Here is a 26,167-nt window from a genome sequence, read left to right as displayed (position 1 = left end):
TGACTGTTGCTGTTGCACTCTGAACAGTGAATCACTGCTTTGCAGTCTTTTGCCCTGTGCCTTGTAGATATGCAACATTTGTAGCAGATGGAATGCTCTTTGAGTAAACCTTTTCTCTCGTCCAATGTCTTCATTCTAAAGCCCCGACATTTAGCAAGAGAATGTGGCTTCTTGTGAATTTGACATTGTTTATCTGGATCAAGAGGTGGTGTATAAGCATTTGCATCAGGCGTGTCGATTTCTGTTTTGTTTGCTGTGATGGGTGTTCTAATCTTTGTCTGCTTCTCTTGTGCTTTTTCTGCTTTGGGATGTGGCATGTTGTAGCCTTGAAGCATAAAGCTGGGGTCTGTTTTCATTTCAGCATGACTGTTCAGAAACTCGACAAAATAAGAAAAGGGTGGATATAAAACATTATGTTCTTTCTTATATCTTGATCCTTGCTTGATCCAAGCCTCTTGGAGATTATTCGGTAGCTTTTCAACTATGGGGTTTATTCCTCTCGACGTATCAAGAAAACTGAGGCCTGGTAGATAGCCTTCGTTCTTTGCTGCTTGTAGCTCAAGAAGGAGGTCAGCGAGTTCTTGCAGCAGGTGGTTGTCTTTGTAGAAGATCCAGGGGAAACTTTCCAGACGCTTAAACAGGGACGCCTCAATGGCTTCTGATGAACCGTAATTCTTGTCCAGCCGCTGCCACAGACGCCAGAGGCCTGTCTCTGGATTGTTCACATGAACTGCTCTAATCCTCAGGGCATGTTGAAGCGACTCCCCGTCCAGCCATTTTGTGAGTAGATTGAGCTCCTCGCTGGCTTTGAGGTTTAGTCCTTCGATGCCATTGCAAAACATAGACTTCCAGGACAAATAAGTCTCTGGTTTGTTGTCAAAGACCTTGAACCCAGTGGTTAGAAGATCACGGCGTGCAAGGTAAGTGGCGAGATCTGAGAATTCTGTTGTTCTGGACATTGATCTGCTTTGTGAATGTGTGTTGTCTGTTCTGGTACCTATGTTAAAGACAGGTGGGGCTCGATGAGGATGCCATCCAGCTGGGGTCCCTGTAGCCCACCCAGGTGTGTACTGAGTGACTGGTGGTGGCACACTGTACCTAGGCTGAGATTCTCGCTGAGGCCTTTCTTCCATCTCAGGTTCAGGCTCATCTTTAAAGTGAGTTTTGATGTATTCTGCAACGCGTTTGACTGGATCATGCGTTGTTACTGGGATAGCTGGAGTGGTCAACTCACGGTCATCTGGGCCTTCAGCTGCCGCCTCAAGGACTCTTGCTGCAGCGAGGGCTGCTTCAGCCTCACCCTCCTGCTTTAGAGCATTCAGCCTTGCTTCAATCCGTGCCTTCTCGACCTCCATATCGATTTGGCGTTTGGCAAACTCGGCTTTGGCGCGGGCAGCTTCAGCTACAGCCCGTGCTCGGACTGCAGCCATGCTAGCACTTGACTTGCTTGACCGGTGTGAAGCTGACGTTTTTGCTGATCCACACTTTGATCTAACTAACATTTGGGAGACGGGAGGGGTGTTATGTGCATCTGACATCTTGACTGGTTAGAGATGTAGCTCTTGGTGAATAACTTGATGTGTTGACTAATCTTTTCACTCTTCTGCCCTCAGCTATGTGTGGTGCTACACAGCCTAGACAGCAAGTTAAACAAACTGATCCAAGGAGTCTGAAGAGGCTTTCAGAGCGTTTACTTGACACAGTATTCTTGTGAAACTGCAAAAAATACAAAAATACAAAATAAAGATCTGTTTTCAATCTACTTGCATTGTTAACCTACTCTAGCATTACGCTATCTAATTTATGCTACAACAAAGGACCAGTTCAATGCTAAGATCCACAGAATTGCTAGCTAGCACAACATGTTGTTTCATAAATGCACAATTACTCTTTACACATTACAAACATGAATATATATGCTAAAATTAACCCAAGCACATATAGTTGACCTAGTTACAAAATGACTACTTACAGATTGTCCTGTATCGAGTGCATTGCGAGCAACAGAAACAGCACGTCTTTCTCCCTCGTTTACCGTTTGCACACTAACCACACTGAACGTAACTTACTGACTAAATTAAAACCGATACCTAACTTGGCCACTAGACAGCAGTATTTGACCACATAATAGGCGATTTTAGCAACAAACCTAGAGACCGAATACCAACCTCTCGGCTTGTCTGGTCCGAGTTCTTTTACAATAACTTTTTTCCGCTAATGTTCTTCTTTCGAAGGGATACGTGTAGGGTTTAACTGAATTTGGGGCAAGCTGAACTACATTAGTGCTACTCGACATCGCCATGCTGCTTTTCTCTGGGGCTAAATGTCCGTAACGTGCAGTGGGGCACTGCTCTAATCTTGGTAATACGGGCGATGTTTTCAGAGCCCCCAAACCATAACATTTGACGACGCTGATTTGCAAAATATGTACTTTTTTTTGCGTAGCAACCGGGGAACTATTGGCTTAAATTCCAGCACTGCTGAGCGAACTGGAGCCCAAGGAAGACAACCTTGGCTATCAAAATGATAAACGTTGAACGTGAAAGTGAATGCAAATATCATTCTGGAGAGTTCTAAACACATTCTAAAGTAAAGTCATTATAAGCATGTAATTAACAAAGATTATTTTTCAAAATGAGAAAGATTATATCAAAAATAAAAACAGGCAGGTCGGAGGGAGGTCAGCGCCCCAGCATTTTCTTCCATTGTAAGAATGTGAATGCTGACTTACTAGAAAAGAGCTATTTAAATGCAGTCCATTAACCTATTACTAGGAACCAGTGATGGATGGGCTGTCAGGGCCAGCAAGGCCTTCTCTGCTGGCCTAAACAACATCAGAATATGCATTTAATGTTGATATATTTTTTCCACAACTATGTATTAAATTATTCCCCATAGTCTATTATCTTCATTTCATAGCTTTCCTCTTGGTTGCGCTGCTTCCAGCCTCAGAACGATATTTGGAGGGCTGGCCTTTATTTAGAGCTTTTATCCAATCATATTTCAGCCATAATGTGTTGCTAGTGTAACGGAGTTAAGGTGTGGTATGATTCCACTTGCCATAAAAACTCATCACACCACATCTAACTTAATTATCCTACGGTACTTAAAGGCAACACCCCTGTGGATTAGGGTCGTGCACCCCGGGAGAGGACAGCAGTCGGACCTTGCTGTCTGGTAGGTGAACGAGTTAGGAGCTCCGTTATTGTTTTATATTAATTACTTTGATTCCATACTAAGGGGTGGTTTAAGTTGAATTTTATAAACGTATAGCTCCTGAACGGTCGAGCAGTTCATTATTCATAAAAAGTGACTGTTTTCTCTTTTTTGTTTATAAAATGGCTAGCGCTACACGTGTAAGCTAACTTTCTTTTCATTTTAGTGTTTTCAGATTCTCTGTGTGTGTGTGTGTGTGTGTGTGTGTGTGTGTGTGTGTGTGTGTGTGTGTGTGTGTGTGTGTGTGTGTGTGTGTGTGTGTGTGAGAGAGAGAGAGAGAGAGAGAGAGTGTGTGTGAGAGAGAGGACACCGGGACTGACTGTTATTTCCTGACTGTTAATTGTTCTACCAGGTATATTACACTTTGTTAGTTATTTTGTGTTCATTTTAATATTTAAACAGCAGTCGGACCTTGCTGTCTACCTTTAGTGTGTGTGTGTGTGTGTGTGTGTGTGTGTGTGTGTGTGTAGACACCGGGAAATAAACGTTGCCAACAGTGATGGTCTCCTTCTGTGAAATACACAACGCCACGCGGCTTTTCCATGAACTGCAGTTTTTGGCACTTCCGTATGTGTTTCACTGCTCAGCCCCGTAGGTTGCCCCTTGTCCAAAACAGCAATTTACATAGACCCCCATGTTAAAATGCCAATTTGTACAGCAGAAATAAAAATGTTTACAGCGTGGTACAAAAATTGCTTTTGGACTCTATAGGTAATTTCCCTATTCATGACAACTGTGAGGAGGGAATTTCTATATAACTCTCCCGTTTTAATTATATTAAGGCTTAAAGTTATACATAATTAAGGGCGTGGTCACTTTGATTGACAGGTAAGTCCCGTCAGTGGGCGCTAGCCGCTAGTTGTCTGCTCTGCTAGCTCCGATAACAACCTCTGCACTGATAGTGTGTCTTGTTTGGTATAATTCCTTAAAGCAGCATTCTATAACACGTAGGTTTGAGCAATCTCTGATTGATCAAAAGGCGTGTTTGATTCCACGATCAAACAATGATCAACTAGAACGTGCCTAATCACATAATATCCAGCAGTGGCCTACCTGCGCCACTAGCCTACCTAAACTACTTTCATGAGCCTACATCGTGTGGTCTCCATAGCGACGTTTAGCGACACAGCCGTAACATTGTTATACATTGTCTCTGGTTGGAAATCGGTAGATACAAAATGTGGATACAAAAGAAATCATGTCCGTTAGCGGACATAAAAACAAGTCATCGCTTCGCAGCTACTGGGCTCCAACTCTGGACAACAGAAGGAGGTGGAGCCACGCGCTTTTTGCCGGTCCGGGACGCGCCATGACACGGCCACTGGAATCAAGCTCTTCCTATAACGTAGTTCTACCCGTGAACACCAGAGCACCACCTGCAAAAAAGTCTGGCATGGAGTTCATGGAGAGCTCTTTCAAGAACATCAACCTTCATTCTGACCCCAAAATGTTTCAGCACCATGGACAGCCTGATTTGATTAGTTCCGCTAATCCCAGCAGTGATTACTCAGATATTTAAATAGCCTAATGATTGTGAATGAATTGTTTTCAATATATTGGTTAATAATATATTATTATAATTATATAGAGCACTGTAAATAGCCTACTGTAAATAAATGTGAATCGTCTTTGACAACTGTGTTCTTTATTGGTCTCGGGAAGTGGAAAAATGTAGGCTAACATTAGGTCATGACTCATGACAATGTCAAGCAAGTTGGTTGGTTGCTAAATTGTTATTGCTATGCGAGTGGATTTGGAATCCAAGCCCCAAAAAGGATTCTGCCACGGGGTAACAAGTGTTTGATAGGCTATCGTTACCATGGGAACTACTTTCTGATGGAGATTAACTCGAGCAGAAAGCGCGTGGGGCAAATTAGCCCACATTATGAAATGATTTTGTTGATTACAATGATAGTTTGTGTAATAGAATCGCAATCATACACGAGAGGCCGTTCTTGACCGTCATTATTGGTACTTCTTGAGGAAAGAAAGGAGGATGGATTTTATGTTCAAATAATCAGTTGTTTTGGTGAGTACAAGCAATTTGTATATATTTTTGTCATGTTATGTGGTTAATATTAAATAAGTATTAACGAATTAATATATATATAATTAAAATGAAAAATATATATAAAATAAATGTTTGACGCTTCTGCAATATGTGTGTGGCGCCCAAATGCAAATTATTTGTTTGTTTTCTTTTATTTTTAGTGAATAGTTTGTCTTAATCGTCACGTTTCTTAAATGAAACTGATGTGGGTGCGACAATGCGCTGTTAAACTCACATACTTTGTAGACTAATCCCTTAAAAGCGCCTTTTATTTTTAAGTTTTGACAGTATCCAAGCGATCTTAAAGCTGGTAGTTTAACACTCTTAATTGTAAATGCGGATGTATTGATTATAAATGCTTCGGAAATATTAATATAACTCTGTTGTACTTGACTATGTTAAGGTGATGCAACGCCCGGTTATACTGCGTTTCTGTCTAAATGTATAGTTTCTAGAGCCATGGCGTCATAATGATGGTATTAAGAGGTGGAATAATTCAGATAGGACTGTGCAGGACATCACTGAAGGCCTAGGTGTGAAAAGCACGGCCCGCCACTGCTTGGAACAGGAACAGGTCCTCATTACAGAGTCTAACATGTAGCACCTCCGGAGGGGGAGAGGGGTATTCAGTTGGTTGCAATTTACATTCTCACCACTAAGTGTCACTAGACCCTACACAACAGTTAGGACTTTGTCTTTAGGATTTGACTACCTAAATAATTGACTTGAGTTTGAGACAATAAAGGACACTTTCCCTCATATCATTAAATGATGACAGGTAAGATAAGAGTCACCCTAGGCTAAAACTTTACCATAGACGGTTTAGAAAGGAGCACATTTTCTGTTTCACATGGGTTTCACCATTGGCACACCCCAACATTTTATTAAACATAATGTTGTTCAATTTATCAATCTGGAACAATGAAGTGTAATGACTGACCGATACTGTCATCTATTGAGTCATGCTCTCTAGCTTATGTGGCTAAAATACGGAGCTGTTGTGCACATGGACATTTTCCACACTGTTTTTGGTAGAGTGTTGACAATTTTGCCAATGTAATTAGCATGCAAAGTGTTGATACACTACAAATACTTGTTTTGTTTGACTTGTATGCCAAGTTTCAAAGGCTTGAGAATTCACTTGGACTTGATCCAAAATATTGACACCCACCCTGTGTTATGATTGAGGTAAAAAAAACAGTACAAAACAGTTGTTCATTGTGTGTGTGTGCGCGAGTGCACGTGCGTGCGTGAGACAAGGCTTTTTTTCTGATTGACCAACCTGGTTGGAAACGATGATGTCAAACACCCTAGAGGTATAATATGAACCCTCATTGTGCAGACTTATTATCCATCTTATAGACACACACTCAAAACTACACACAAAAACACAGTTACTCACATGTGAGGACACCCAGTCAGGCTTGAAAAAACCTGTAACCTCTGTTCTCAAACATTGCCTTTATAACATACATGTATTCACACACAGAGATGCACAAAAGGTGTCCTATTACTCTGCAGTCCTTATCCTTTCAATTTCAATGAGCCATTTTGCTATCCAGGCTGAGTTATCACGGGAAAGATCCCGAGTAACAAAAGAGCTGTGGTGGCTGCAACCCTGCATAAAGAAGCTGGAGAGAGTTGAACACCCACAAAGAGCAACACCTTTGCATATAGAAAATGGGAGAGGCTCTGGAGATCGTCCAGCCATGACGGATAACAGAGGCATCTTCATTCAATCCCATACAACGAATAATATATAATGCATGGGCTAAGAGTTGAACTTTTTTTTTTTCCTGTTCATCATTGGGACAAACTCCATATGAAAGCACGGGAGCCAAATAACAGGGCAGTGTTGTATTTTGTGAAATGTATGTTGATGTAATTGAAGTTAACTCTTTGACTTGGATTTAATAACAACCTAATCTTCTAACCTAATTTTCATTATGCAAGGCCTTTATCTGTTGGTTCTTTATTTTTATATGTTCGTTTCAGTCGTTACCTCTGTTTGTTGCTGCCATCGTCTTTTTTTTCCACGTGTTGAGATGTTTTATGAGTCCATTGGGCTTTTTTTCATCTCACCCACACAGTTAAACTTCTTTTGTTTTCTATTTTCAGTGTGTTGTGATTTTAGATGAGAAAATAAACCAAGGAAACCCTTCCCTTCTGTGTGTGTTTTTGTTGACGCAAAGGTGAAATTTATATTCTAGCTACAATTTTCCATTGAGTGGCCAACTGTACATAACTTCCTAGTATTTGACATGCAACACTTGATCTTGATGTGATCGATCCCTGGCATCTTGACTGCAATTTAAAGTAAAGGTTTTGAGCAATCTCTCTTTGCATTAAATGAGTTTATGATAACGCACCCACCAAATGGTGCATGAAGATGAAGAAGTTAAACTTTACAATTAACATTTCTTGTGTGAAGAGGTTGTATATGTGTGAAATAAATTAGAGTTAGTCCCAAATACATCTGTATCATGTGTAAAGTGTGTTCTCTGAGAGCACATCTGCCCTTGATGATGTTATTGTTTAACACCTACACAGTGTTACTAAGAAGGACTTGGGACCATTTCATTCTTTCCCCTTTCACAAGAGAGGATCGGCTTTAATTGTTGAGCATTTTCACATATTACCAGATTTCCTGTCTCTGGACATCCAGAAAACTGGATGTAGTGAAGAAACACAGGAATGGAGGCCATAATTTAGGCAATAATGGGTATAAAGAGAGTTTAGTGTCTGCATGGTCTCTGGAGAACTCAGATGTGCCTACCCCTCTCCCTTTCTTCCCCCACATTAGTTTAAACCCTCCCTTCTTACACAAACCCTCCACTTATTGCTCCTTATTATACTTAGCCTGTCAGCGTTTCTGTGTAATGTATGTTGTGTCATGGCCTCTTTCTCTTTCCCGCTTTGTTGCTCCCACATTTTGGAGCCCTCAGGGAACTCTGTGTTTTCAGCGGCCACGAAAAGGAGTATACTGGGATGTAATGTGGGCGTTTGGTAGGAGGGACGTGACTGAAGGCAATGGTCTAGTCACCTTCAGAGACGCAGACCCCCCCCCCTTTAAGGGGTGACTCAATGCAGTAGTGCGGAGGCAGGGGTCAAAAGTCCCCTGCCCTCGGCCTCCACTCAAAACATGTGGGAATGGGAAAACTTTATCCTATATTTAACCTCCAGGTGTGTGTGTGTGTGTGTGTGTGTGTGTGTGTGTGTGTGTGTGTGTGTGTGTGTGTGTGTGTGTGTGTGTGTGTGTGTGTGTGTGTGTGTGTGTGTGTGTGTGTGTGTGTGTAGGAGTGTGAGTCCCAGTAACTGAGTCATATGCAGCTGGGTTTCGGTAGACTGCTTATCTTATAGGGGAAGTTTGCCATTGTTTTAGGGGATTGGTTGGGGGCTTTAAGCAGTTTAGGAAAAGCTGTCTGAATGCTCTATCCTTACCTCCCTCTGATGAGAACTTTCCCCATTAAATCTGCTAGAGTGCGTGTGCATTTGATTTGTGTGAAATTAAAATAATGAAATCCCATGATTTGCTGTTAGCTACATTATATTTAAGAAGTTGAATAAAAACAACCTGCCTCGTTGTATAGAATTGTCCCTCTTATAGTAAGAACATCATTTCTTACAAAGAGTAACATTAGTCAGGTTTTAGATCTAGGGCTGGTTAATGATGGGAGGTAAAAGTCAGTAGTTGATTTATGTCTATAAAATATTTCCTGGCAACATATATTTTCTATTCATACAGAAAGCAACAACGCTGAGTCAAATCACTTAGTGCTATTACCCACCAAACCATTCTGAATGATAGCTGCATATTAGGGCTTATATCACAGCCTTATACAGTTTTCACTATAAAATCAAAAAGCCCAGCTCAGCACAAACCTACTAACTCTTAAGATTTATTAAGAGCACTGAGTGGTTCCCCTGAGACATAAAAAGGTTTTTTACCCCTCTCTCTCTCTCTTCTGCTAAAGATTTTTGGCCTCTTAGAGGAAGTTTCTCCTCAAAGGAAGTCAGTCTCATTTTTCTCCAGGCCAAGAACTACCCGCTATGAGAACAAGCCACATGAAGGTAAGATTTGAACGCTTTCTTTAAAATGTATTTGCCAGAAGTGACCACATCCACACACTTGCTCTTTGGAGTCTTGACGAAAAGTTTACACTACGGACTGTTTTAAATGTAGTCTGTCCCATGACCTGTTTCACATATCATCCCTTCTCTCTTCATTTGCTTGTCCCACTCAACCACAAATCATCCAGTGAAAAAATGCTTAAAACTTTATAAAGACACTCACATAAACAATTGGAAACATAAATATAGTTGCCCCATACTCTCTCCACACACAGCCAGAATCTGTAAACTTAAAGACCTCTGAGCCAGCAGAGCGATAAGATTAGAGGAAGTACGTGGGTGTGAAATAGCTGTGGTGTGGGACTTTCTGGATTCACACAATCTACATCGACTGCAGGCCCTGCTTTTTATTACACAGACACTGATGATACCCACACTAGTATCCTGCATTTCTGGGCAAGAACTGATGCTTTATTACTACAGCACATCATGTTAACTTCTGTTTGTGTCCTTAAACAGTACGTAAAGAAGCTAAACAGGCTAAAGTTTGTCTCAGGGCAGTAACCCTGAGGTCGTGACTTCTGCTCTCGTGCCAACAACGTGAAAAACACAGAACCATCAGTGGGTCTATTAACAAAGCCTAAGGCTGCACAAGGCTTTCTTTGTTTCATAATTAATGCAAACGCGATAACCGTGACATTGACAGTTGGGCGGTCCGTATATCAACATCTCATGACACATGAAAATGAACGCTGCCATTCATCATCGGCCAGGCCTAATGGACCCCATAAAACTGAATTATTAAGCACAACACAAGAGACTTTTGTAGCAGATTAATGGAAGAATAGAGCACAGCACATTTATAACAGTAATATAGTCTAGTTGCTGTGTTATCACCTTAATTGTTAGCCATACAGGAGGCTGCAACTTGTTATTATTTTGTCAGTTAACGCCACAGAAGCATTTCCCTTCTTTTGTTGGCGGTGCTAACAGATTTGTTCTGTGTGCCAATAACCCATAATACATTTCATTACATTGGTGAATTGTGATGCTTTTTATCTCAATTCCTGTCTACATCTGTTGACGGGTAACTACAGTGTGTGTCTGCTGTCTCTATGTTAAGGTCACATGACTTCTTTAAGAGCACACAAACTCCACTTTCTGTAAATATGCATTATGAAAAAAAAGAACAATTGTCCTTTTTGGTTTCTTTTGGGATGTAGTTAGTCTCCAATTAGTGTGGTGTTTTTAATAAAAAGCTGATCCTAGATAGAAGGAGACAAAGAAGTGGAGGAGGTAGAGTGAGAATTTATTTAATTCATCTCACACATAACAGCAATTTGTAGAGGATTTCAGTAAAAGAGGGGAAAAGGGGAAGGGTGTGGTGAGCAGGAAACAGACTTGAGAATCAGGAATATTCAAAGCAATAAGACGTTAGGAGAAAAAAAGGAAGGGGGTATAATATGTTTAAAGTGGAAATATGACTGTATCTCATGTACTTTCATTTATACTTAATATTTTCCTCAGTTCATTTTTATTTTACTTCTGATTTCATTATTGCTTGGATGGATATGTTTTGGATGTGATTGAAATGGTCAATAGTCTCACGTTATTCTCTACACTGTGGAACATTTTCCCACTTTCCAGTCACAGCCGAGTCAAAGCTGTGTTTAAAAATAGAAGTTGTTCCCTATATATATATATGTCAATAAGAAAAGCCTATACCAAGCAGCAGAATAGCAAAAGTGCTGGGAAAGCCCTCATAACAAAGGAACTGAAGAGGGTTTCTCTCAGAGCCACTGTCCACAGCCTATTGATTGTTTATTTGTTTATTCGGTTAGAAGAGTGCCTTGAGATCATGTTTCCCTAATTGAGGCAGATTACTGAAAGAAATACGATGCTGCATAAATTAGGTTGCATGATGTTACCCTTCTACTGAGTTTCACGTCATAATGCTCCAGTAATTAGATTTAGTGTTTTGTGCATTAGGCTTTGTTTAGGAAAAAAAAGAATACAGACCGGCTATTAGTGACAAAAAGTAACATGAAGACAGGAGGGGGTGAAATGTTCCTTTAATTTAAAAAGATTCCATGCTTGATTTACACCATGAGGACTTGATAACGGACTGTCAAGGCGAAATCGCATTACAAAGATCAGTGATTTATTTGAAATAAAGTAACAAGTGTTCTTTGTTCACTCTCATTATCATAAATCCTATACCTTCTGGATCCTTCAGACTTAGGACATATGGCTTTGAAAGTGACCTTGGTGACTTTATTTTGCAGTACAACAAGGTATGCAGCCTGGTTTAATAATTCAGTAAATATGCTGTTCTTGCAGAGCAGCTTACTAGCATCTATCATTTTTGGATGTTACCCAGAGACATCTTTAGTGTAAATTAACACATTGGGCGAGGAGACTGTCGTTTAAACTGGAGATTTAGTTTTATGGTTATGTTCTCCAATGCTGCAGACACATGGTCCTCTAGGGTGATGGTGGACTGATGTGAATCCAGACACTCTTCTAATGGGGGCCATTACAACCCACACTGCAGGATCTATTCATTTTTTATGAGAGGGGTAGATCTGTTGGCGCCTCATATTGGTGAAAGTCATCATGTTCATATAAGATTCAGTAAGGTGCTAGCTTAAAGAATTATGAAGTGGGATGTGGGGAGTTGCATGAAGTTTGAGTCAATTTACAAAAGAACTGTACTTTTACATAGCCTACTTTAATTTGAGATGGAAAAATAATACTTTGGACTCTTTGACACTACAAGTATTTGACAGTTTTGTTATAAGATGATCTTTAAAAGGCACTGTTACATATCACCATTATATAAAACAGTTAAAATTAGATTCACCTGAACAAACTACAATGGCAAAAGGATACTTACGCATTAAAGCATCAGTCATAATAGTCTGGTGATTTAATTCCCTCATGGGAACTACTTTCCTGCAAGATGAGTAGGGCCTATTTTTACTTTTGATGCTTTAAAAGGGGAAACCTCTTAAATGAATAATGCCCATATGTCATTTCCATGGCCTATTAAAGTTCAATCAATATTCGTGAACATGATCTTCTCTGTTTCAAAGCGAGAAAGCAGAGAAGGAAGTCTTAATCTTGTGATATCATCAACATTTAGGTCTGAAGCTGCTCCATAGACGAAGAATGTGGGATGGATTTTGATCACAAAATGTTTGTTTTATTTTAGATTCCAGAATAGACTCTATTATAGTGTTCACAGTTATATAAAAGAAACTATCCCTACTCAGAACAATTAACTGGCAGCTTTTTTGTTATCTATTTCCCAACTCATTGTTTATAGAACATCTTCAGACTTGCATAATGAAATCACCAATGTTTGTTTTAGTGCTGTAGTTTTTGAATTTGGTAAATAGTTGTTCACGTTTACTAATACTTTCTATTTTACGCCAAAGGAATCCATGCATGAATTAAAAATGCTATAATGTTCGGGATGTACGGCCCACTTGCTTGTTATTATGTTTTCCTATAAACATTTTGCCCAAATGTGAAGAATCTCAATACTCCCCCAACCAATGCAGAATGGTGACTATTATAGATGTATTTCTCTCATGGTCATTCCTACTAAAATGACAGAATCCCTTAATCTCAAAAACAAAATTAGTAATATGGCTCTGCATAAACATGCATTGTTCCCAACGCAAGTCCTCTTGGGCAGGACAGTTCAGGTAAAGTTGAAAGTGACAGTCTCAGATGATGTGGACCATTTCTGTGGGTTTCATTAGTATAAGGACTGTTAATGACTATACGTAATAATGATGTAAGATTATTCATGATTCTCATCAGTGCATCCGCAGAAATTGATGCTGCTCCTCCACTTATATCGACCATATAACAGCAGACAGGTCTTCATCAGTGGAGGGGGGGCACCTACTGTCCCGCGCTGCACTGGCTGTGAGATGAGAGGAGCATACATTAACAGTGCACAGCTGGAAGAAAAGTCAGACCTGTAACACCTGATCGGACTTATATTATTAGCACGCACGGGAGACGCAACACGTCCATTAGGCTACTTTCCATCCCGGGAGACCATAACAATGATCTCGTCTTCTTTGCCAGGCGGTGGAAGGATAACGTGCAGGACCACTGGCACCTTTTTGTCGGCGTGTCTGGTCTCCGCTTGTCATGCTCTCCGGAACTGCGGGGAGGACCAGTGCGGCGATGGCCACCAGTGCTGCCCGCCCATCGCCACCGGGAACGGCAGTGCCAGCTCCCCTGTGCGCTGCTGCAAGCTCCCTATCCACATATTCTTCGACAACGTAGGTTGGTTCACGCGGAAGCTGTCCGGTATCCTCATCCTGTTGCTGCTATTTGCCATGGGCTACTTCATTCAGAGGATCATCTGCCCGCGGCCCCGCCGGCATCCGCACAATGAACGCAGCGAGGAGCCCTCCCTCTTTCACGGGCACGCATCGGCGTCCCAGGACTCCCTGCTGGACCGGTACCCCGAGTACAGCCTTGGGGACTTTGCCTCTCCGAACCTGCCAGCATACGACGAGGTCAAATATTTGCCCACTTATGAGGAAAGCATGCAGGAGATGCACAGAGACCGGTCCGATGATAACTTGCTGTCTGAAAACGAGAGTATCGGGCAGGGAAGGGGGAGAGCGGCGGCACCGAGAGCTGCGGAGCAGAGACGGGATGTCCTGGAGGAAGCTGGACCGCAAAACAGCCCGAGGACATCCCGGAACTCTGTCTGAGCCTGGGCAAAGCTCTAGAGACAATATGGCATTCTTATTTTAATATTATCAGGGTAATTATCTTGCAGAGATATAAACTCAAGTGCAATTATAATCCTGAATGTTAAGAATAAAGGAGAAGACTGAGAAAATGTACGTGTATTGTAATATTATGGGATTTATCGCCTTTTGTATGCAAATGACCGCTTGGATTAAGTAAAGGAGATTATGAAGAAAGCGAAGGCGGCTGAAATTGACAATCTATGTGAGAGGGACAGCCAATTTGGATCCGGTACAATCGCATTAAGATTGACTTCAACCCCCTTCATTTTTTAAGCACCACTGAGACGTTTTTTTTTTTCTTCTGTCAAATTCTCGGCCTTTCTTAGTCTTAATGTGAAGTTTTCGGCTGGAACCAAAATACCTGTTTTTTCTTGTATTTATTCATTATTTAATTTGCATCCAAAAGGAAGAATATTTAGATTTGTATTTCCCAGTACCCTGGAATGTCTGCTGGGAGTGAGGGGATGAATATCAATTGTAATACTTTCTGCAGCAGTGTTTTATTATCAGCAAGCTGTAGAGCCATTTCATTTATATTTCATCAGCATGAAAGCAATATTTTCCTCATCTGCTTCACACCCATGCACATTCACATAGTTCAGAGCGAAATTATATGTGAGTATTTTATAAGTGACCTGAGCCATGTCGCCTACAGCAAGAGCTAGTCACAGCAGAAAAATGCAATTTCAAAAAATGCTCTGACGCTGTGAGCCATGTGTTTGCTGCTACATATATCAGTATTTCCAAGGTTCTGAAATTAGTTAAGCTATGGATAGATAGCAATGGAAGATACATTATAGCTGGCATGTGCTATGGGGTAAGCTTCCAGAGTTGTGTTTTTCTGTTAACAAGTTAAACAATGTCACAACTAATGGCCCCAAGCAGAACTAACACCCTATAGCTCAGACCAATTTAAGGAAAAGACAGAGGAAATCTATCAGAGACAGGAGCCAGTCATTTCTTTGTTCTGGTAGAGTGGTCTGAGAATAACATATTCATTTTTATGGTAACTTAAATGTGTAACTGTCACTGCTAGTTTGCATTTCTGTCTAATAAGAAAATATATTTTTTGGGTTCTGGAAATTGAAAACCAAACTGACACCACACACACCTCATTACATCAAGCTAAATAGCTTGTTTACCAGGATTAAATGTGAAGGGTGTATTTAACTTTCCATTCAAATGCCTCATTATTGTAAATTGAACAAGATACTTTGTCATTGCCACTTTAATTTGACATTAACTGAGTGTAAATGATCACTTTTGTCTTTTCTTCTCTCAAACACAGACTTGAAGAAACATCAGTACATTTGATGTTCCAGGCCAAACAAGTAGAGGTAAACAAAAGTACATAAACAATAGATTCTCATCCTTAAGGGACTATCAAAATAGTTTCTATTCATTTAACATTTTTAAATAAATAGAAAATATATATTTATTTATTCTAACTTCAGTTATATAAAACCCCATTTCTCGACCTAGGGAAAATATATACACCAACTTATTTACCTGACTCAAATGAAAAAAGTGCTGTTAGTCTATAAACTGTGAAGCTATAGTTTCTTTAACTGTGCATCACTGCGTTTAAAGCACCCAGTGACCTTCAACTTATGAAATCTGCCATTAGAAAGACAAATGCATATTCCTTGGACTGCGTAATAACTGATATGTTATCAAAGCAAGTTTAGCTTTTCAAATAAAGACAAAGTTGCTGCTAAAGCATCTTTATCCGCGGTCTTCACAATTAGAGACCTTGAGCTTCTCTAATGCTCCCGACACTAGAAGTCTGAGTGTGATTGTGGTGGCGTGTGTAATCTGACACTGCCAGACCATGATGGCAGAGCCAATTGTGAACACTGATGGATTTCCTTTCCCAAGGGATACTTGTGGGTGGCTGCAGTTTGCACTTAAAAGCATAAATCCATGCCTAAAGCCCACAAATTGGTGGATGAGGTTGAGTATGTGACTTTAAGATGTACAAAGCCATATGCAAGTCCTACTCAAACCATAAAAGGTGTGCATTATGCACTTCAGGATGTCCTTGCAGCCATCGCAGTTCATTGTGGAGAAGAAGAATATACCCTTAATCGTCCCACAGAGGGGAAATTTACATTCTGCATTTGACCCATCCAAGTGTTAGGAGTAGTGGGCTGCTATTATGTACAGTGCCCGGGAAGCAGTGTAGGGAACGGTTCCTTGCTCAAACCTAAGCTCTAAAAGTAGGCTTGGTAGCAGAGGGCATATCCAGTCTCCTACAGTATGAGACTTTAATCAGATAGTGTACAGCCGGGACGTCCCCTGGCAGAGGAGTGGACAGTGATATATTTGGTTTCTATTCCTCAAATCCAAACATATACAGCATATGCCCAAACATACTGAGAGACACTGACAGACACGGGGAAAAATACACAGGGCATACAGTCATCCTGATTCTGATTCTGACAAGCAACATAAAATACTGCGTCAGTGATCTAGTTACTGGATCAAAGAGCGGATTAACTATCAATTATGATTAACTATTTATAAATATTATCCGGTAAGTATATTTTTTAGTAGAGCTGCATTTTTTGGCCATCAATCTCATTTCTGAGAACGTGCAAGTCATCGTTCATGGACATTCAGCTCACAGAGTCAAAGGTGTGAAGATTGGAAATCTAATTGGACCTTTTTATTCCTAATTTACAGTTGAAGCTACTGTAAGAAGGTGAGTTTCCAATCTATTCTATTTTAGTGAACTCATTATGAAAATGCAAAATACAATATAACACATTGTTCATTTCTATTTTTCAGTGTGTGTGGCGTCTCTCGGTGGTAATGCAAGTGAAACCTGACTCCCCGCTGATAAGTCTTTTCATAAATGAATGTGGTTTGAGTAGGTTTATCATACAGTGAGTAAAGGCTTACAAAGACGGCAGATGGAGGGAGTAAAATATGAGAAAGACAGTGAGTCAGAGAGAGAATTGGGCTATGAGCAGCCAAAAGTGAACAGTGCTGAAAAAAAAGAAACAGCAAGAGAGAATAAACCTATTGCTAGATTTTCCTACGTCTACTGCTTTCTCTGATGTTTTATGAGTGGCCACTCACATTTCCAGGCAATATGACGATCAATTTCTACCGCGTCAGTCCGCAACAGGGGGATGAAGTTGAGCAGTGGTTTTTTCGGAGAACCCTTAGACAAATCTTCTCCCTCATTCGTCCCTCCTGGGAGGCTAGAGGAGATGGATAGGCTATAACGGTCCGCTGATGTACTAGCCTTCTGCCAAGCAGTGGGCTGAGCTTCATGCCATCACTTGGTTTCACACCTCAGCAGAAAAGGAAATACAAGATTAACTCAAAGAGAAGAACATACTGTAGATATATTGAAGTCTAAAACACACATGTAGCCAGAAATACCTTGTGGGTGAAATCTAAAAATCACTTTAAAGATACTCTATGATCTATATAAAAAAAACAGTGTAGCATCAAGACATTAAAAGGATATGAAAAATCGAGAAAGAGCAAGGTAAAAGAGGGTATCTGTATTCATTATTTACATCAGTTTTATTTACTGAACTCTTTCTAGTGTTTACATGAGGCCAAATGTTGAATATATAAATTGTAAAAACATTTATCCATATAAAAACACACAATCAATCAATCACACATCACTGAAACAAAGCAATACATCTTTGCATGACTGAGCACATCAAGTAATTTTTAACAACGGTAAAAGATAACATTCAAATTGGAACCTGACACACTGAAATCACTCTGAAGCTGATATGACAGAAAGGCCGTTATGGTGTTGTCTCTCTGAAATTGATATACTCTTATCATAAGTCAAAATCATTAACCCAGCAGTAACAGAATGCCAGTGTTTTACATTACACAGCAAATACCACAAGATTTTAGTGTAAGAGCAAAAGTCACGCAACATATTCTACATGTTCTGATCTTCACATCTCTTCTTGTTTATCTTGAAGTTAATGCACTTGTACCTCGTTGTAGCCATGTTATCTAAGTAGATTTTTTATTACATTGAGCAAGAAACACATGGGCATCAATGTTTGAAAAGCGTTTGTATGAATAAAGATCCCCTGAACATTAACGTCGTGAGGCAACGCTGCTCCTCACAGAGGTGTTAGCAGCCTTCTCTCTCTCTTTAGATAACTCCATCTCTATCTTCGCCTGGACTTTCTCCCAGTCCACCTCAACCTGGCAGAAAGACAGAAAAACAAGAATAGAAGAAAGAAGATACAGTACTGCATTTTGCTTTTATCAGTATAGGATCAACAACGAAAAAAAGTTGCTATTAAATCACATAAGACGGGTTCACACTGGACGCCTGAAAAGTGTGGTATGTTTTCAAGTTTTTGTCATTTTTGACATGACATCCGCAGCTGTGACAGCAGCGAAAAAGGCTGAAGTGATATTGAATTTGTTATTCACTCAGAATTCACTTTTTTTCAAATAAACACACTCAAGAGTGTATGAGTATAAAAAGCTGATAATGATTGAAAAACAATTAGAAAAAGACACCCTCAGCTGTAAAAGTGGCTTCCAGTGTGATTGCTCCCTAAATTAATTAATGCAGCACAGTGCTGTCCTCACTTACCCCTTCTGAGTACTGCAGGAATCTCTTATTAGTCTCCTTCCTGCCAAATTTCTGTAGGAACTTTCCTCTATAGGCCAGCACTGTGTCAACATGGGTCTTATGTTTCACAGCCAGCTCCAGTGCCCTGGACACAAGATGAAAAGAACATGTAGATACACATTTAACCATCTTGCATGGGCAAACTCTTACTTAAACCTTATATCGAAGAGACAGCCTTAAGAGGCCAAGAAAAAGCATCCTCCTAAAGACTGAAATTGTTTCTCTCCTTCCACCTATACCTTTGCACACACATTCAGTAAAACCCTGAGCTGTACCTCTCCCAGTTGAAAAGATCAATGTTGACTCGTATGGCCTGGTAGATGAGACCAGCTTGTAAAAGTGTGGCCTCCGCCTCCTGGACCTGACCACTGAACATCAGCATGTGGGCCAAAGATGACTCCTTAGACGGTTGCTCCTTTATAAAGTTGATGTACTGCACCCTAGGTAGCTGAAAGAAGAGATGGAGGGTGTATTTACATTTGAAAACCTGGTTAAAAACAAGGTGTGGTCAACATATAGCCATGAACTAATTTTGCTTACCTCTCCGATGGCAGCATAAGCCATCTCCGCTGTGGTCAACTCCCTGTTGGCCATTGCCATTCCAGCAAGACACGCCCACAATGATTGATCCTAAAGACAGACGGAACAAAGGGAGCGAGCTTCTTTAAATCATAAAATCTCACCGTGTGAGACAATGACCTGGAGGCACATGGTTCAAAGGGTTTTCTTATGTTCCGATTTACTAAATGTATTGTTCTAAATACATATATACCCTTTACTATTTCTCACTGGTGCACAGTACATGAGCATATTTTCTCGAGTACTTTTAAGATACTTCACTTAAGTTTTTCCATGTCCTGCTACTTTACATCTAGTGCACTACAATTCAGGCAAATATTGTCATATTTTTCATCAGCCATATCTTTGGTTGTTATTTCAAAGATTTAGAATCAAAATAATAATATAAAACATAATAAACTAATAATGAACCACATTATAAGATAGCATTCAGAACGAGGACCGAAGCTGCAGCTGTTGTACTATATGTGATATTATACAGGTGATGGTGAGTAACAAAGCAACAGAAACTGCTAAGCTATTTTTGCAAGACTCTAAATAGTTACTGAATATAAGGGACTTATTAAAGCATGTTCTAAAGGTTTCATACAAACTACAAAATCAGTTCTAGCTAGAAATGATTTCAAATATGCAAAGCATGATGGGGTTAGCTGATTTAAAGTAGTTAAAGGTATGTGTATTATTGTGCAAATGTGAGTGTGCGTGTGTGCAGTCCATGTTTCTGTCTTTATATCCCCTATTATATCCTTTTGGCAGGCTTCATTGTAGTCATGCTCCAAGCCATTAGGGAAAACCCGCATGACACACATAAAACCGACATAAACAAAGATGTCTGCCATTTACAACATCAATGAAGGTAAACAAATGTGTCACCACTTTTATTCCTTGCAGCTGCATTCATTAAAATGAAGCCTTAACCACCAATTGGCCAACAACAGTTGAGCAAACTTCACACTGGAGTCACCACTCTGTTATCCTCCTTTTAATTACTGTCCATCACTGTGACAAACCGCTCAAATCAGAACAAAACACCCCTGGAAACAACAAACACATTACACTGTCAGACACGACCTGACATCAGAAACTTCATGCTAAAAGTTGACGATGTTTAACAAATCTTTCATTGGTGTCCTCGTCCGATTTGTCATCTTCTGTATGTCATGTCTGTCTGTTTGTATATGGTTCTAAACTAGAACGTGTGTCAGCTCCTATCAGTGCAGGGCTGACTGACAATCACTGTGATTCTGGGAAAAGCTGTGCTGCCACCAAAACGCTTACCAGAAGTAAAGAAAGGGGGGGGCTAATAAAACCAGTGCCTCTCTCCCTCTCTGTCCCTTTAGTCCCACCCTTCTCTTGCTACTAGCAGTCAATTTCTCCAGAGGTTGTGGTTATTGCATCATCGCTAAAGCAAAGAACCAGTCAAACACAGCCTTCAGCGTGTGTGTGTGTGTGTGTGTGTGTGTGTGTGTGTGTGTGTGTGTGTGTGTGTGTGTGTGTCTGTGTGTGTGGATGTGGAGAGTTTACACACGCATAGTGAAGCGTGTATTTATGAGTGAGGTCTATGGGGGCTAAATCCGGTAAATGGTGTCACCAGGCTAATTGAAGGCTAATTAAAGCCTGCTGGTCTGGGCCCATAAACCTGTCTACTACCTCCTCATTTCGGACTCTGTCTCACTCTCTTTCATATGTACATGTGAGTGTGCGTGTGACACACCACAAAAACCTGGACTGTTCCAAAGCCCTAGACTGCTGGATATGTCACACAATGTTAAAGTCAATATAGATACAAATGCTAAACAGAAGTAATGTCCTTATGAATGCTAAGAAGGAAAGCATGCTGCTATTGCTGTCCGGGTCAGAACCAAACACGCAGAAGCTTCTTCTAGCTTTTATCCTCCGCAGATCTGGAACTTTCTCAACATGTGAGTTCTGCCGCAACACTGATTTATTTCAAATCAAGGCTAAAAACCTTTCTGTGTACCGCGTCTTTTCCAGAGGTCCTTTAACTATGTTTTATTATTACACTTCTGCACTTCTTGCAGCATCATCTGTATTTCCAAGGTACATGTCTAACTACTTTCTATCTCCTTTATGAATTGTCTTTTTTGTTTTATTTATCATGTTTTGAATAATTATGTGTTTGTGCTTATGTAAAGTATTTTGAATTGCCTTTGTATCTGAAATTTGCTATATAAATAAATTAACCGTAACCTTATCGTGTTTGGGAATCTAACATGTAAAGAGACATTTCAAATGGGTATACAGAAACAAAGAAGATGTTAGAATGGTATCACAGCAGCATTGCAATTTCTTCTCTGGCACTAGAAGCACACATCAACAGAGTTGCTATATATCAGCATTGACGATGACGATAATATTTAACAATAAAACATTCATATCATCTAAATAATTCACATGATACAATTGTATTTTTTACAGTTTTATAATGTTATGGTTAGGTTTAAGTAATGACTACAGTCTCCGTACACTTAGTGCAACTTCTTTGCCAAAGTAAGAGAAAACCATCAATAAACAAAGTTAAAGATGAATTTGAGTGATAGCATTGTATTGTTTTTTATTCATATATGCCATGGATATTGCGATAAAATCTTTAGGTTGAATACTTTATGCCATGAGAATTGTGTATTGAAAATTTGACTTTGGCTTCTTACCTTGGCGAAGCGGCAGAGGCGCAGCGCATCCTCCCAGCGGGCGGAGGCGCTGTATTCATGCAGCAGGGCTGGGTAGGGGGGTACACTGCTGTACACCAGTGAACCGTCTCCTTGGCGTAACGTCACCTTGGTGCCAACATAGCTGAGAATGTGTGGAGCACGGCTGAACTCACTTTGACAGGGACAAACACACACGTACACATAGTTAGAACAAATTCATGTGACCACATCCTCAGAGTTTTGCTGTCAAACGGGGGGGGAAAAAAACAGAAAGGAAAACTCAGTGATTGCCTGCTTTCAAGTAGTTTTAGCAAGCGTGAGAAAAAAGTAGGAATGCTCATGTTGGCAAAAATGACTGATTGTTCAATAAAACACACCAGTTAATGTTATATATTATAAACAAGTTCACATATTAACATATGGGGAATGATGAATTGTGCCAAGAAGAAGTGTGAAAATTCAATTTGACCATATGGTTTCATCCAGTTTCCATATGTGTGAATGTGTGTGTCAGAATTTCTGTTACAGAGAGCAATTTGTGGCAGCTCACCACATAAACAATTTGCTGTTCTGATTATTTGACATACTGACAGTGCTGCAATTGCAACTTGCACTGTACTTGGTCCAAGCCTTCAATCTCAGATATCCTAAAAACCTAGACGCATTCCTTGAAGTGGAGACTTTGTATTTATTTATTAGCTCTTGCCACTTGATATCTGGCATTCCACATTGCTTCATAACATGAAAACAAACTCTTAATGACTGCCATGATAAAGTCGGGCTGTAGAACACCAAAAAGTGAAAGGAAAATAGAGAAAAGACACACTGAAAAACAATCAAATCAAATTGAGGTTGTTTGAACATAAGCAACTACTTTAACCACTGATATGGGCAAAACATAAAACAACAATGAACACAAAAACTGTGCAACCAAAGGTTCAGATTATTGTAGCAGACACTAAAGTCGTGCAGTGGCTCAGCTAGTAGGGACTTGGACTTGGTCTTGCAAAGTAAAGGTTCTTCTTCTTTTACTGGTTGAAGCTGAAGGCTTTTCAGCTGCTGGGAAAAAAGTGCCTCAATCACAATCTGTTGTACCTTGTGGAATAGGGTGGGGCATGGGGGGTGAAAAAAAGCTGCTTCTATCTCTGTTATTATATACTTTTTGACACATTTTAGTCTCTAGTGTCAGCGTTTATGATAACAATCCAGTACATAAGTGAGAGAAAGGGACAGCACATGTCTACCTGCCATCCTTTATGTGCAGAGTTTTTGGCAGCAGTTCCTTGTCAGTGAAGACAACACTTGGGTAGTACCACACGGTCAACTGGTTGTCTTGAATTCCACACAGGATGTTAGCAGCATCATTCCATGCCATGCTGTGCACCATGCTGCCTGCAGAACAGAGCACACACAACATGTTTATCCACTGTTAGCTGCACCTGTGGGTAGAAACAAAGAGTCCCTACACATCTTGCCACATTAGTTTCCTCCTTCCTGTCTCACCAAGTTTGCAGATTTTGGTTTCACGCCCAAGATGACGCACAGAGGTCACGTAAAGGTCACGGTTCTTGTCTATCAGGGCAATTTTCCTTTCATTGGATGGGCCACTCTGGTCCAGAGCTATCTCCACCACCTCCAGCTGCATATCAATAAAGACACACACAAGCACAAAGGTAAGAGGGAGTGAATGATGATGGGACAACAAAAGATCAGGAGAAGGAAAAAAAAAGAGGGCCCTTCTGCAACGTGTGTGAGCGTGTGTGTGTATGAGAAGGAGAGAGAAGGAGAGTGTGTGTGTTTGGTCAGAGCCAGCTGGCTTTGGTGCCGTGTCTTGGAGCTGTGGAACTACTGGCAGACAAAGCCACGCTGACAAACAGTAACTACTGCTACCTCCACTTCTTTTCCTTTCCTTCTCTTCTAATTCTTTTCTTTTTTTTTGTCTATTTCCCTCTCAGTTTGAATCCAAAGCCCTTCCCCCATTCCCTTACTGTGTCTTTATTGTCTCTCTCCCTTCTGAATATGGGTTAGTATACTTATAGCACAGACACTCACTCTGAAAATACTGTTTATACTCAGCTAGGTCTAGTTAGATGAAATATGGCCTGTTAAAGGAGAAACAATTGTCACCTTTAGCTAAAGCTTTACATTTGAGACCAAAAAGTCAGCATCATCAACACTTATTTCATGTAGAAGACAAAGAAAAGAAAGAGCAACTTCAATCACAAAGTACAGGTTTGGTCTGGCAAGTATTGAACGACGAAATGTAGGGGTAATTGCTAATGATGGCTATATCAAAATTTAAATGGTACTACATCCTACAATTCCTCAAACCTAGTGAACACAGGTCTACATCTTTGAAGGGTTCATTTGGCCTTACAACGCCACATATACTACAGAGGGAATTTAAAAAACTGTCATTCTGATCTGACTGGTTGCTGTTGTAAAAATCTTCAAAAGCTCTGTTGCTAACTTTTCAGTTTCATGTCACAAGTTATTAATACTTGCTTCCTTGACAAAACCACACGATATTTGGTGTGACGAATCTGATTGCCAAGCATGTAATAAATCACCCATTCACCCAACTGTGTTACATATAATAATTATGTAACAATAATGAGTCATAGCTAACTGGGCTTTGTGTCGTGTAATAACCAAATGAGTCTCCAGTACGTGTGAAGAAATATGGTACTAACACACATCTTGACTGGCAACAATCCGCTTCTGTTATGCCATCACGTCGTTGTAGAAATTGTACAACGTAAAACACAATGCAGATACACTTTTTGATATCAACAGTGACTTCGATAACAATAATATGACTAGCTGATCCTAGCATTCTGACACTATTTTCTTCCAGCGTTGTCAATCCTTCCTTCTTTATGTGGAAGTGACGGTATTTGATCAAATGCAGGTGAAACTTGATCATAGACAGCAAGTTCACTGCCATAATGGGGCACATTCAGTGAAGAGAGTGAGTTAAAAAAAACATGAAAGTGTGATATATGGGCAAAGGATTACCCACCTTGTGAGTCAAGGGCTTGCCGTCGCCAAGGGCTTTCCCGGTCAGAGCGTCAAGTAGAAGAATGACTGGTGATTCAAAGGGAAAGGGGAATATTGTTAAAGTGCAGTACAGGATTGTGTAGAATGAAAATGGTGACAGAGGTTCTCCCCTCACCTTTCTCATCACTCTTGTCTCTGACGCCGATTGTGTCGTTACTTAGTGAAACACCCTGGGCATTTAGGATGTCAGCTCTCATACCGGGGAACTTGGGGGATGATATTAATCGACCTTCATAAGAAAATACATACAACCCTGCTCCATCCACTAGCAGAAGATGTCTGGGTGTGGGAGACAGGAGATGAGAGCAGAGTAAGTGTACTATATATATATACAGTGGTATGCAAAAGTTTGGGCACCCCTTAGGAAAACCACTGCATCAGTTTGTCACTTGCTGAGCTTTTGAAGCAGCAACTTCATTTTAACATATGTTATACCTTATGGTAACAGAAACATCTCAGTAGTGAAATAACTTTTATTGGTCAAACAGAAACATGTTTATGTGCATTCAAACAAAAATAGGCATGTGCATAAATTTGGGCACCCCTAAGAAATAATTCCATTAATATTTAGTATTGCCTCCTTTTGCTGCAATAACGGCCTGTAGACGCCTCCTGTAGCCACAGACAAGTCCCTTAAGCCTGGCAGGTGGTATTTTGGCCCATTCTTCCACACAAAACGTCTCCAGTTCAGTCAGGTTTCTTGGCCTCCGTGCATGGACAGCCTTCTTCAAATAAATCCATACATTTTCAATGATGTTAAGGTCTGGGGACTGGGATGGCCATTCCAGAACATTGTACCTGTGCTTCTGCATGAATTCCTTGGTGGATTTTGATCGGTGCTTAGGATCATTGTCCTGCTGAAAAATCCAACCCCGGCGTAGCTTCAACTTTGTGACTGACTCTAGAACATTCTTGTCAAGAATCTCCTGGTACTGTAAGGAATTCATGTGGCCCTCAACTTTAACAAGTTTTCCAGTACCTGTGCTAGCCACACAGCCCCATAACATGATAGATCCTCCACCAAATTTTACAGTGGGCAACAAGTTCTTTTCATTGAATGCAGTGTGTTTTTTTCGCCATGCATACCTGTTCATGTTAT

At 40.4% G+C, this 26,167-nt stretch overlaps 2 protein-coding genes across 2 annotated transcripts in view; one reads left to right on the top strand and one right to left on the bottom strand.

Annotated features, from left to right (window-relative positions):
* The first annotated feature begins 2,323 nt into the window (after window positions 1–2,323).
* On the top strand, window positions 2,324–14,732 carry LOC134880467 (uncharacterized membrane protein C3orf80 homolog). The gene is made up of 4 exons (XM_063907412.1): window positions 2,324–2,329; window positions 3,133–3,177; window positions 9,241–9,337; window positions 13,442–14,732. The coding sequence occupies exons 1-4, from the start codon at window positions 2,324–2,326 to the stop codon at window positions 14,080–14,082; spliced, it is 789 nt and encodes a 262-aa protein (XP_063763482.1). The 3' UTR covers window positions 14,083–14,732.
* A 2,913-nt stretch (window positions 14,733–17,645) lies between these two features.
* Window positions 17,646–26,167, bottom strand: part of ift80 (intraflagellar transport 80 homolog (Chlamydomonas)) — a 33,726-nt gene continuing 25,204 nt past the window's right edge. Inside the window, exons 12-20 of the mRNA XM_063907019.1 lie at window positions 25,184–25,347; window positions 25,031–25,095; window positions 23,512–23,647; window positions 23,253–23,400; window positions 22,009–22,180; window positions 19,298–19,387; window positions 19,033–19,205; window positions 18,719–18,842; window positions 17,646–18,318 (exon numbers count right to left, since the gene is read on the bottom strand). Coding sequence (XP_063763089.1) covers window positions 18,208–18,318; window positions 18,719–18,842; window positions 19,033–19,205; window positions 19,298–19,387; window positions 22,009–22,180; window positions 23,253–23,400; window positions 23,512–23,647; window positions 25,031–25,095; window positions 25,184–25,347 — 1,183 coding nt within the window. The 3' untranslated portion in view covers window positions 17,646–18,207. The remainder of the gene's footprint in view (window positions 18,319–18,718; window positions 18,843–19,032; window positions 19,206–19,297; window positions 19,388–22,008; window positions 22,181–23,252; window positions 23,401–23,511; window positions 23,648–25,030; window positions 25,096–25,183; window positions 25,348–26,167) is intronic.

Source organism: Eleginops maclovinus, chromosome 18 (genome assembly GCF_036324505.1).
Source record: "Eleginops maclovinus isolate JMC-PN-2008 ecotype Puerto Natales chromosome 18, JC_Emac_rtc_rv5, whole genome shotgun sequence".
NCBI classification, from domain to species: domain Eukaryota; kingdom Metazoa; phylum Chordata; class Actinopteri; order Perciformes; family Eleginopidae; genus Eleginops; species Eleginops maclovinus.
The sequence above is the reverse complement of the archived record's forward strand: the minus strand, read 5'-3'. Positions and strand labels throughout refer to the sequence as shown.